At 32.4% G+C, this 14310-nt stretch overlaps 1 protein-coding gene across 4 annotated transcripts in view; it reads left to right on the forward strand.

The window, feature by feature from the left end:
- Positions 1 to 14310, forward strand: part of LOC145303512 (sushi, nidogen and EGF-like domain-containing protein 1) — a 77869-nt gene that overhangs the window by 48059 nt on the left and 15500 nt on the right. For all 4 annotated transcript variants that reach the window (XM_080144947.1, XM_080144948.1, XM_080144946.1 and 1 more), the window contains exons 4-5: positions 5946 to 6083; positions 11259 to 11412. In XM_080144947.1, coding sequence (XP_080001073.1) covers positions 5946 to 6083; positions 11259 to 11412 — 292 coding nt within the window. The remainder of the gene's footprint in view (positions 1 to 5945; positions 6084 to 11258; positions 11413 to 14310) is intronic.

Consider the following 14310-nt stretch of genomic DNA (forward strand, 5'->3'; position numbering starts at 1 on the left):
TTTCAAGGGTTAGGGTTAGGGTGACCTGCATCTTTGGTCAATCAAGCAATTTTCTGTTACTTAATTTAGGGAGAGAATTATCAAAAAAAAAAAAAATTTTTTAAAAAGACAGAAAAAGGTACAATGAAATTATACGTATTCTAGCTAAATTATGACTTTAAAAGAACAAAAATGGGTCACCCACTCTAGACTTAACCATATCATAATCAATATTTGATTCAGTAACTCAATATTCCGCTCAAGACTATCCCATCTCACTTGACACAATTAAAAATTTCACCCACGTATTACCATTAAATTTCACAGCAGCGATTTTCACGGTCCCAATGCACATTTTCATGCAATGTTTGAAAATTGGAATTAGGCTAAAAGAGGAAAAGGTCTCATCTCCATAAAATAGTTTCATATGCATCAAACATATTATATCCTCATAACTACGACTGGGCTCAAAGCTATATAACATTTTTCCCTATCTATTGTTGGAGTCAATTGTTACTGTTGCTAAGACAATAAATGAAGGCCTTACTCAGATTCTTGACCCTGCAAACGCACCTAAGGCCAAACGACAAATCCATCTGGCTAGTTAAGTCGTTTTTTGCCCAACAACTATTTCAACCAGGCAATAGCTATCTCATTGTAATTAAAACACCCTAACCTGAGCACCTAAAACCAGATTGAGCAAATTTCACCTTTCATCAAACCAAACCCCTAAACTCCTATTAACACAAATGTATCCCCTTACCCTAACCCAATATAACACCTTTCAAAGCAACAGCTGGGTGTCAGAAACACTTTTTTTTATTAGTAAGAGGAATCTCAGCACTTGTTGCCACTCGCGATAAAAGGACCACTGACTTCAAGGAAAATGTGGGTTCTACCCTAATTGCAAGCGTATGCTTTCTAAAACCGGAAAAGCTTTCTTATTGTCTTCTTTACGAAGTGCACATAGTTGATCCAGATAGTAAAACTGAAGCATATGCTTGGTATAACTAGACGGCCTTCAAAAGGTTGCCAATAAAAGATCTATCTATCTGCATGTTTTAAAGATCGTCTATCTATTAGGGACTCTATAAAGCCACAAAAATCTTAAATAAAAGGCTCCACCACAAATTAAGCAGGATGATCAGATAGATGTGCAAAATGCACACTCTTTAATAAAAAATTTCTAAGGATCGATAATCAAGCCCTGATCACTTCCAATATTTCCTACCAATTTTTCTTCAGCTTATAATATCCATCTATCCAGCTTAACCCTAACCCCATATAAAAACATTCCCCCAGGCAGCAATGCACAAGCCCACAGTGTGCAAGCCAACAGACTTATAACAGTAAGAGTTTATCTTGGTGGCTGTTAACGTTTCATACATTCTGATTTTATTGTGAACAATTTTTAATTTCAGCACTACTCATTACAGTGCTTGCAATGAACAGATTGAAGGGCTTCTACTAATTACAATTAAAACAAAGAAAAGTGGAAAAACAATAAAATAAAATATTACTTGCCGTAAGTTTCATGAATAAATAGTTTTATTTTTTTGTGTAAATAAGTAGAAACATTTGTATGTGTGTGAGTGTGATTAAAAACTAAGGTACTATTTCGCCTTACGCACCGGTTATTTTTATTTTATTTGTTTATTTATTTAATTTTTTGGAGGGGGGAGTAGGGATAGGATTTGGGGTTAAGGTTACAGTTTGTTTTTGGGGTAGGGGTTAGGGTTAGGGTTTGTTCAACTCCAATCGAAACCATTGCTAATAAAAGTTCGCTTTTTTTTATGCTACACCTCCTGTCACATGTTCTGCGCCTCAATTCCGAGGGTATTAATTTGTCTTTTAACAATATTTTAGAATTTGCTCCGGCGTCTGTAATATTTTATATTAAATTCATTGTTGTGTGCTTTATTTTTATGACTGCGTAACATTTTTCCTTCCAATTTATCAAAAGTCGTCTGTTTTTCTCCGTGTTGGCTAACCACAATTGTTATCGTCTTTTAATTGACTGATCAACTGGATCAGCACTCGGCATATTGCAGCAGTTTGCATCAGCTTCTGGTTGAGCCTAGCAGATATTTACAAGAATCCAGTTCTTAAAATGCAACTGTACCAAATCTGTTTCTAGATCCAGAGTTAAATGAAAAATTTATCCATAAGATCAAACAATAAAAAATAGAAGGTTTTACTTTTAAAACGTCCGTCGTATATGATCAAACATTGTTAAAATCATGAAATGCTATAGCAACTGAATCTAGATTAAATGTAGTTCTGTAATCTAAATCAGGATCCAGGACTGCATGATAACTGTTTGAGAAAAATTCATGATCCAATCGATTTGCTGAAAAAATGAAATATGGGCATTTGGTTCATAAACTGCAAAGTCTGCAAGAACCCATGATGCAGTGATTAGAGTACTTGCAAAAATCAATTGTAAAACTGATATTCTTCTGAAGGTTGAAGGTTCAATTCTCAGTGTGGACGACCGAAAAATACAATTGTGATTTACTAAGGACCTCTATCCAGTCATGGCTGACTGAACAAGAACATTCTACTCTCGTGAAGTAAATGAAGGACTCTGTTTGTAATTCTGTCCAAATTCTCGAGTTCAACAGAAACATTCCATGGTTCGACAAGATACACCTGAAAAAGGTCGGATGTTACATTGAACAAAACGTTGTCAAATAACACTCAAAATGAGAACAGTAGTCCAAAGAATCCAAATATTAGGAATAACCAATCCTCATCTCCAAAATTTGGAAACGTAAACCCCCAAAAGATGAAACGCCCTATCTTTTATGGCAACACAAAGTCTCCTTTCCAGATCCAAGAGGCAAGGATCATGCAACACATCTAAAGAGTGCCTTACTAACCATGCTACAGATCTTGAGTGAACATTGAAGTATGATAAATAGATATTAGAGTATCTACAAAGCACACTCCTATAATCCCTGTGAATAAAATGAGTCTCCTGTAAGAAGCATATATTCACTCCGAGATGCTAAAAGTTGTATCAACCCCAAAGTCTACAGGAATCGGCTTTTCATGCTTCAACCATTCAAACTTGCTAGGTTGAATGCCATTATTTGGGATTAAATAAACGAATATCAATGAGGTAAGGATGCCTATTGCTCACCAAAAAGACTGAATACAAATGAGCTCATCCTGGAAAATGTCATCTACATTCAACAGGAAGGTTTATTTTTCTGCCCTATACCGAGAGAGATGTAATTTGATGCGGACCTTCCCAAAAAGAAACTTCTTTTTATTTTTTCAAGTTCCCAAATATAGCTGAAGAAAGTGATAAGTTGAATGTGGAATTTGCCTCCTCCAGCATCTACCATCCTTTTTTTTTATCACCATTAAAACTTGTGGAAGAGGGAAGTAAAGGGATTCTTTACCAACCTTCCCTCCACCTCTCGCTTTTTAAGTTACTTAGTTTATGATTTTTTAACTACTTCTTGGCACTTAGCAGAGAGAGAGAGAGAGAGAGAGAGAGAGAGAGAGAGAGAGAGAGAGAGAGAGAGAGAGAGAATGTTAAGATTTTCCTCCCCTCTTTTTATAGGGGTTGAGAGACTCTGGCGCTTCTTGCTGTGCGTCAGAGAAAAAGATGGAAGAGACATGTTTGTTTTCATGGGGGAGGAGTTATTTTGGATATGCTTGTATGATGGAAAAACAGGCACATTCTGTGATTTGGCTAGGGATAGAGGAAGGTGTGCATTAAGGAATATTATTGTACTTAAAAAAAAATTAACTTATATTCTCTTTCTTTTAAGAGGGCTGAGACAGGTTTGGGCCAGTAAATGTGTAAATAGAGTTTTAGATGGAGGATGGGAGCTAAACTTGGGATCATTTTCTGTTAATGTTTGTAGAGGGGATGCAGGGTTGGAAGGCTTTTGAGCTTGTAAGTTCTTTTAAAGGTTTACTATTTTGACATATTTCCAGCCTTGGATCTTAGATATTTTGATTTAACAAAGGTGGGCCTTCCAGGGGTCCTTTTTCAAGGAAATCCTCTTTGGATGTTGTGATAGATTTTAGAGAGACTTTTTTGCAACGGCTCCACAACCTTTGGTCTTGGGTGTTCCCCCACCCTGTTTTTTTTTTTTTTTTTTTTTTTTTTTTTTCATGGCTGTATCTGCTTTCGTATATTGTGAGCATTCAAGGGTCAGGTGCTCCACGGCATCGCAGATCCTCTAAGAAGGCTTCCTCCCTGCGATAATCACTTTATTTTTGCAAGCCTCTGTGAGCCGCTAAAGAAATATAAAAGGCATGGAGACCTTCTCTCATCAGAGAAAGGGATAACCGACACCAACAGCAACGCTCGCTGAGTGAAATTCAGTGGCTGAAATGACAGCTTTTCTAGCACGTCAAAGAGCGGGAGAGGGCAGAGCGGTAGCTCTAGATATATCTAAGGCTTTTGACAGGGTATGGCATGAGGGTCTCCTCAGGAAGATTAGATCTTACGGTATCACTGGTAGAATACTTAACATAATTAAATCCTTCTTAGATAAGAGAAAAATCCAGGTTGTTCTCGACGGTCGTACGTCTAAACAATATAATATAAATGCCGGAGTGCCCCAGGGATCTATCCTTGGTCCTCTGCTGTTCCTGATATTCATAAATGACCTCCCCGATAAAATTGCCTCTGAGATGGGTATATATGCTGATGACACCACACTCTATAGCAGGCACGACAGGAAAACAAATGAACATATATCTAAAGTAATGGCAGAAACACTAGAGGATGACCTCAAATCAGTAGTGGAATGGGGACAAAAATGGATGGTAACGTTCAATGCCACCAAGACAAAACTGGTTTCATTCAATAATTACAGGAAACCTTCTCTACCACCTATAGCAATGGCCAACAACTCTTTAGCTGAGAGTACGTCTTTCAAGCTCCTTGGCCTAACGTTCACAGGAAACATGAGCTGGAACAATTACATCGAGGGCATTGCCAGGGCCGCTGCAAGGAAGGTGGGCTCTCTCTACCGTGTTAGAAAACTTCTAACACCCGAAAGTATCCTGTACCTCTATAAGGCCACTATTCGCCCATGTATGGAGTATTGCTGTCATATTTGGGCCGGTGCATCGGCTACTAGTCTCTCTCTCCTTGACAGGGTTCAAAAGAGAGTCGCAAATCAAACTTGCATCAAAACTGTCGCAAATCAAACTGGCATCAAAACTTCAGCCTCTGTCCCATCGTCGAAACGTTGCATCCCTCTGCCTGTTCTACAAGTATTATAATGGTGAATGCTCTGAAGAACTGCAAGCACTTGTGCCCCCACGACGTGAACACCCTCAACAGACCCGACAAGCTGCAAAATCCCACCCCCACACTGTAGAGATCCCTAGATGTAAAAGATCGTTCTACTCCAGTAGTTTCTTCCCCAGAACTGCTAGACTTTGGAATTCCATTCCAGGTCACTGCTTCCCCAACTGTACTGACGTGCATAAGTTCAAGTGCAACGTGAACCAACATCTCGCTGCCCTAATCCCTACATAGTGCCCCAGTAGATGTTTCCCCTGATAGTAGCCCCCTACACCAAAGTGGCAATGTGCCTTGTTTGGGGTGAAAATATAATAAAAAAAAAAAAAAACATTGCTTGACTCTCTCTTACTCTCACTTCGCTACAACACATAGTCGGACTTTTACTGTCACGCTGTCAAGTCTTTACTTTCTTCCTCCCTTCCTTCTTTCATACCGACTGCCACCTTTGCACACACTAAAAAGTAATTTCTTTTTTTTTTTTTTAACGAAAATAAACAAAAGTTTATTTTACATTATTTGGTAGTGTATTTCTTTTTATTTATTTATTTATTTCAGGAGATTTATGTAAGTCCCCAACAGAAGCGTGATTTGCGTATATAAAATAAATAAAAATGTATGTAAAAATGTACTTTTATCCTTTTCAATAAATGACAATCGTTTAATAATCCTTGTTTTTATATTTCAGTTCATAAACACATTTCAACTTGTTTTGGCAATCACAGAGGATTCTTCATTCATCCTTTTCCAATATAAAAATTTGACCTTGGACAGTTGGCAGATAGCTGATAATGAAACTGACAAAAATCGGACTCAATCAGCTGTGGTTAGTCTATTTATTTCCATTGGTTGTGTTATATATATTTTTTTATTCTGTAGAAATTGAACAAAACAAAAACTTAGGTACAAGGCCACTCAAAAATTGGGGAGGGGGGACTTTGGTCATCCTCGTTACTGTCACTGGTTGATGTTAATCCTAGCTTGAATTCTCATTCACCATAATACCATTAACACACCAGGGGTTGTCCTACTTAAGATTCTCAAATCAACTCGGTTTCTTTTTAATAATAAATAAATAAATAAATAAATAAATATATATATATATATATATATATATATATATATATATATATATATATATATATATATATATATATATATATATATATATATAGTCTTTGAAGTTTTTAACCTTTAAAACTATACAAAAAAATATAAAAAATAGTTTTTATCATTCGTTAGAAAACCATTCAGTCAGTAAGTCATTTAATCACCTGCAATCACTGCATGAACTCGCTCTCGAATTTACTATAGTACTACTAATTTATTTTTAAGGGATCATTAGTTGTATACCATGAAACACTGTTTCTGGGATTTAAAAACAAAACAGTATATTACATCATGGCTCCCCAGCAGTGTTGATCAAACACCACCTCCCTTAATCTTAGGAAGAAGACATGTTACAAACATTTGATCCAATTTCCTATTCTTAATTGCGATTACTAACCTTTTCATGCTATAAAAATGAATTTCTTACCTGTGTGATTCATCAATTTTCAAATTAAAAATGGATATATTTTTTAATTTATCAGTCTTGTATTTATAAGATTATGATTAATCCATTTAACTACTGATCACCCCGACTATGATTAGTATTTTGTATATTTATATTCTTATTTATTTAAAATTAAATATATAAAGGTTAAAAATATTTATACATATATACATTTTTTTTTAAATTTATTATATGTAATTATGAATACATTCTATACATTGCTAATATAGTTTTGGATTTCCTTTATTAATATAGTCTGGTTAATCTTAAACGATTTAAAAGCATCAGGATAACGAACAAATGCTTTATTTAACTGTTTAAATATTTTATTTTTATTCCCACCTTGTTTTATCATCCTTATTACTAAGCTAGAAACTGGTGGTATAAAATCTGTTAATTTTAAAGTAACGCGAGCTATTCTCAAAAACTCTGATATAATGGTTCCATAAAACATAAAAATAGGGCAGGTACTATCTTTATGCGGTATACATACTATTATATATATATATATATATATATATATATATATATATATAACTTTATTCGATTGGCAAAATTTAAGAATAATTATAAAAAAGTGAACCATATCGTAAATTCAATCAACTAAAAAATGGAAACCGGGGTGAGGAAAAGAAAAAAGAAAAAATATATAATGGGGCAAGTTATATGTACAATTAAATAAAATAAATAAGTCGATTAAAAAAGATCGTTAAAATATACCCAAAGCGCTTTTCGTTCAGACAAACATTTTCAAGGGTCATAAGTCTGAAAATTATTATTTTTTTAGAATATTTGGTAGTGATATGGAATACGAGCGGAGAGGTTAAGAAAAAAAAATAAAAGCGCTTTGGGTATATTTTAACGATCTTTTTTAATCGACTTATTTATTTTATTTAATTGTACATATAACTTGCCCCATTATATATTTTTTCTTTTTTCTTTTCCTCACCCCGGTTTCCATTTTTTAGTTGATTGAATTTACGATATGGTTCACTTTTTTATAATATATATATATATATATATATATATATATATATATATATATATATATATATATAGATAGATAGATAGATATATGTAAAAATAAAGTGCAGAGTGAACGAGGCATAAAAAAATGATTAAGTTCAGCATTTGTTTCTCCCCCCCCCCCATTTAGCCCCCAAAGTCCCCAGGGAACGTCAAATCCTCATGAAAATGAATAAACGATACAGTTTTAGGCCTTAACATATGTAAATTTGAGTTCTACACCATGCAGAAAAAGAAATGACTGTCCATTATTTGCCCCCCCCCTCCCATTTAGCCCCAAAAGTCTCCAGGGCCTTAACATATTTCAGTTCAGCACCATGCGAAACTGCTAAATAGACATACACAGAAAATTTTGGACAAATATGGTAAAATAGTCCCAAAAAATGGAGTGTTTTTATTAGCGCTAAAAGAGCCCCTGGGGCACACCCAAGAGTTATCGCAAAGTATAGACAAACAAAATTATATAGAGATCAGTTAATTACAACTTTTCAGAAAGTTTTATAAAAATCCAAGGCATCAATTTTTTTTAATAAGCACAAAAATGTCAATTTTAGCCATTCTAACCTGAAAGGCACCCCTGAAAGGCATCCCGGAAAATCCATTCTGTTACTTTTTTACTCATATCATGTTTAATGTTTGTGGAAAATTTAAAAAAAATTCCTAGACATAGTTATTGAGAAAAATGGTTAAATAGGAGGTGTATTCTTGCTGCGTGGTAATTTATTTTAATGGTTTGTGGGGTGTCTATTTTCTATGGAGTGGGTAATTTTGATTTTGATTGGTGCCACCTAAACGGCAAATGGCGGCTATTTATTTAACCATAATACATATGCCCCTGAATCTCAATACTATGTTAAAGACCATATATAATCTTATATATCATACTATATATAACAAGCTTCTCCTTATTTATTTAGAATTCAATAAAGCTTCCCCCAACATTCTATAATTCCTTTTAATTTCTTTCGTCCCTAATGCTATGTTAAAGACCATATATAATCTTATATATCATACTATATATAACAAGCTTCTCCTTATTTATTTAGAATTCAATAAAGCTTCCCCCAACATTCTATAATTCCTTTTAATCTCTTTCGTCCCTAATGAACCTTACGCTAGACGCCGCATCTTCCCAATGCTACCTAGCATATTCTCTACTCTTCTGATGAGAAGCATTAGGCTTCGAAATGCCCTGGCATAAAGAGTCCCCTCTATCCCCCAAATTTTGCCTGTATTCCATTATTAAATAAATGATCCATTCTATATCTACCAATATATAGTTTTGTGTCTTCATTTCATACTCTTGTTGTCCTATCATATATATATATATACTAGTAGCTAAATTGAATATTGAAATGCTCATATCTTTGGTTCTATGGGACGAAACTACATGAATATTTGCAGGCTTTTTGAAGATTATTATACTAATCTGAGGTTAAAATTTTATGACAATTGGTAAAAAAGAATCTATATTTTGAAACCAATGAAATATGCCCAAATTTGCTTACATTTGTATACATAGTGTCATGGCAAGCTAGCTTTAGTTTTGCTGCTTTGGGATGAATTTTGCTAAGGTTTTTTTTTTTTTTTTTTGCTTGCTTATCTCCCTTGTGGCCTTGCCAGGCTACTAATATAAATTCATTCAAAAGTTAGATTAATAGCTCAATATATTACTAGAACTCAAACATATTGTAATAATTTAATAAATGTTCCAAATTCATTTTAAAAGACCATTTTTATTCATACAACTGTCTCTGCCCAGTTGAAAAAAAAAATTTCTTCTCACGATAAGTTCCAAAAGTTTTCAAGCGTTCTACAGTGAAATTTTCACACCAAATCAAAAAAAAAAACAAAAAAAAAAAACAACAAAAACCGTTAACTGTTCTCTTGATTTTACTTATAAATTCATTTTTTTTAGTCTTAAGTTCTAACCCAGAGTCTCTGTCCAATAGATGACACATGATCCTTTTTGTGAGTATCGTCCATTACAGAGAGACTTGGGATTGAACATAGGCTGCTTACAAGAGAGAATCCTGTTTATTTTGTCCAGTGATGGAAGTTTGCTTATGCAGATGATCATTGCTTTGCATCAGTGAATATAAAATAAAAAAGGGAGTTTTAAATTTTAAGGAATTCAAAACTAAAATAAAACCAGACGAAATTTTAAGAAATTTAAAACTAAAATAAAACCAGGCGAAAAAATTACAATGATAAAATGGGTTATCAGATTTATTAAATTTTTAATTTAATAATAAATTTAACATTTTAATTTCAAATACAAACTATTTCATTTCTATATTCTGTGTCATAAAATTTCGGCAATCCCCTATGGCCTCCGAATTTTCAAATTTGAGTTTGTGACCCCTAAAAATATCTCATGGCTCTCAAAAGTGCCATATGGCCTCTATTGGAGACCTTGATCTAGTCCACTTTATTTGAGGATGATTTTCTTTTTGTTAAAATGGGCATACATCAAATACCATCAAATGCAGTAATTCCTTAGCCTTAAAGTAAAAGTTTCTTGGCATTAACATTTAATAATTATATTTTTGTATAATTATTAAATGCAAATATCAAAAAAAGATTTGCATTTAGGAAACCAAGATACCCGTATTCCTGTGAAAGATTAAAACGTTTTTGTTAGATAAATAATTCAGATATAATATTTCTTTATTTAAGGGAGATAACACTCATGTGTTCTAAAATTATCTTCTTTTCCAAGGGACATTTTGAAGTAGGATTTTTGTGCCCTTGTAGAGGGAAATTTCTGCCTGTAAAATATTACATGACCAAAAGAGGAAAAGCAAAATGGAAAATCCCAGAGCATCGACTTGGCTTGTGTCTGTGAAAAGGTTCACTTCCTATCATAAAGATATATAAACATGGATCATGCTACGATGGGGACAGTCACTCTTTGAATGATTCAAACATTGCTTGATCCATCCATATGATAATATTATGATCAATTCTTGTTTATCACTCTTGTTAGATTAATAAATAATGCCCCTGTAAATATTTTTAAGTTTAAAAGTTTTTAGATAACTTTTTTATATTTTTTTAAGATAATTCTTTATATTCTAAAATTATCGCCTCTGCTAAAAGACATTTTGGGAAGATATTTTGAAGGAAGATTTGTCTGCTTTTGACAGACTGCAGAGAGAGAAATTCAAAATGAAGATTGATATTGAAATCAGCTTAGCAACAGACAATTAGCATCTTCTCATCATAATAATTCCTTCAATTGTAAAATTTTTAAATAAATCATTTTATATTGTTGATTTCCATAGAATCGTTTCCATCCATTTATTTCTTCATATTTGTGACTCACAATTCAACTACTGTTTCACAACAGATTAATAATGAGGATAAGATCCTTTTCATCATGATTTTTTTATTATAACATTTTCTTTTTGATCATAGGCTGGTTACAATGGAGGCGATGGTAGCAGCTATACCATGTTGCCTGGATCCACATCAAAAGACATTTTGAAAATCCAGTCAGAATCCAATGTAAATGTTTCTGGCTTGTGGATATTTCGATGTGATCAATCCCAGAAACCATGTGTCCAGAAAGGTAACACATTTTTTTTACAGAAGTGCCAAATAATTTACCACAGCCACATGAAATAAAAATATATTTAATCTCTCTCTCTCTCTCTCTCTCTCTCTCTCTCTCTCTCTCTCTCTCTGTTATATATATACATATATATATATTATATATATATATTATATATATATATATTATATATATATATATATATATATCTATAGAAATATATTTTCTTATTATATATCAATCCTTATATAAGAAGCTCAATGTGATTACAGAGCAATATATAGAATAAATGACAAAAAGTTATATTCTAAAATTCATGATGTTGACCATCTTAAAATTTATTCCTTTAAATCAGTTGATTTATACAATTCTTGACAGTATCTATTTCGTAGTGCAAAATCAATCACTTAATTATTATATCAATTATTGAATCTATTATGTCCTTAACTCATCAGGAGAAATAGCAACAATCAATACGTCAAAAGGAATTGAAATGTGATTTGACATGGTGAAAATCCGAAAATTGGAAGAGAAGCTGCAATTACCTTTATAGTTTTCCATTACGCCATATTTAATATATATATATATATATATAAATCCTTAAACTGAAGAGGTCATTACAGTCAAAACGAGGACAATGTATCAGAGTTATTGACAATTTTGAATGCTGTATTCAGATGTGCTTATCAAATAATGACAAACAAAGACTGTTGGATATTCATAGCAGAAACTTGGTGGATAAAGCAGGCATAGATAGCATTTTGGAATAATACTGTAAAAATGCATTGTTTTTTGCAACCAAAAACTAAAGTAATACCCTTATAACTTAATAGTATAATTAATAAATTACTAATTGCAAATCTAATAACATCTATATCTATATCTTTATAAAGTAATAGGGTTCGTGTGTTTCTGTCTGTGTGTACAGCTCTCCATCATCAACGAAATATAAAGGAGGTAAGAGGGTAGATCTCTCCTGGTAGAGAAACATTAGAACCCATTTTAGGATGTTTCTGTTATAGGAGACATAAGAATCTTTGCCTAATTTCATTATATACTAGTCTACAAACCACCCCCATATCGAATAACTTATGCTCATTTGCATATCACATTATATTAAATCTCTGTAACTAATTACCTCGACCTTATTACATATTGGAAATATTCTAATCATTTCAACTGTACTATTTACAAAATCTATTTAACATTTAATTATTTAATATATTTTCATTTAATTTTATATTCGATTTATTTCACTTTACGTATATTATCAAAACATTCATTGGCGAGCAAAGCTTTATGTTTTGGGATTGTATTGAAAATGTAATGGGAATTTCAATTTCGTTCCGTTTTAATCTTTTATATTTTACTTGCCAATATAATTGAAAGAATACAATTCAACTATCGTAATTTTATATAAATAAACAAAAACAAATATTTTAAAATAAAACTTTATTAAAAAAGAAATAATTTTATTTTTAAATGAAAAAAATCAATTTAGTAAAATAATTGTATTAAACACCCCCAGCCTTGTCAGCAAACCTGTAAACCTATAAAAGTTAACATTTCGAATGTAAACAGTGATTTTTCGATTTTGTTAGCGCTTGCCGCAATTAAACACAATTAAAACGGAACTAACTTTATTTCCATTCTATTTTTTAAACAACCCCCAAAACATAACGCTCTCTTCCAGTTATAGCCAATGTTTTTTTAATTAAATAAAACAGGTCAAAATAAACAGATAAGCGCATTTTCTTTTACATTTTTCTTACAACCATTGTCATTTAACCAACTGCAGGATATCGTTACTTTTGTGGGGTTGTTTTGAAAATGGCACGGAGATTATAATTTCGTTCCAATTTAATCTTTCTGGTCGAGCCTATTTCGAAAGCCTGTCTTATCATAGATTTGAACTACAAATAATTTATTACATTTTGATTATTACTATCTTAAGACTTAAAGCTTATATTTATTTCATTTTTCTATTTATATATTGAATTAGTTATTTCCAGTCTTATTTAAACTTAGTGCTTTCTTTAAACCGGATGAACCTTTTATAAAAATATGAGTTTAACGTAAAGAACACGAACAAGGTTTTATTCAACTGAATTTCTTCCAGTTTACTAACAAAATATATAAATTTAAAAGAGATATAAATAATAAAATAAAAAGGTTATGTAATTTAAAAGAAATACACGTACTCACAAAAGCAGAACTTTTTTTACACATTTTTTTCTTTAAAACCATAACAATGAGACTAACAATTACCTAGATCTTAGTAATTATTTGTTTTAATAGAACTGTTTTAATTGTACTGTTTACTTAGTTAACCTAAGTTGGTATTACATTTATTTTACATTTACTTTTTTTTTTTAATTATTACTTTTAGACTGTGACGTTTACACCCGGAAGTAATGAGTCACACGTAGGTCGCTTTTATTCATTCCTTTTGGTCAAGATCAAAGTGTAGTATCTGTTCTTCAGATGCTGCACTTCATTTTCTTGTTCTCTTTCGGTGGAGGAGAAATCCTTCACGACTGAGACAATTTTTATTTTTGTACCTTTTCTCCACGTTAAAAAACGACCCTGGTGTCTAACTCTGTCCCGTGGGGAGGCATAGTAAATAGGTACAATATAATTGTTTATAATTGTACTATTCAGAAATATTATTTATAGTTCGTCCATTTCAGTTAGTATACATTTCCTTTACGCTTAATTAATTTACAATCATTAATATCGTTAAACAATTCCGTTTAAAACCGAAATTATGCCACCCAAACGAAGTAGAAACGAAAGTGAGGAAGAAAGAATGGAAAGATTGGAAGCTAATAGACTAAGAGTTGCTGCAGTTCGCTCCAATGAAAACAATTCAGATAGAGAAAGACGTCTAGAACTTAACAGGATACGTCAAAGAGA

Source organism: Euprymna scolopes, chromosome 19 (assembly GCF_053919585.1).
Source record: "Euprymna scolopes isolate OS-2025 chromosome 19, ASM5391958v1, whole genome shotgun sequence".
Classification (NCBI taxonomy): domain Eukaryota; kingdom Metazoa; phylum Mollusca; class Cephalopoda; order Sepiida; family Sepiolidae; genus Euprymna; species Euprymna scolopes.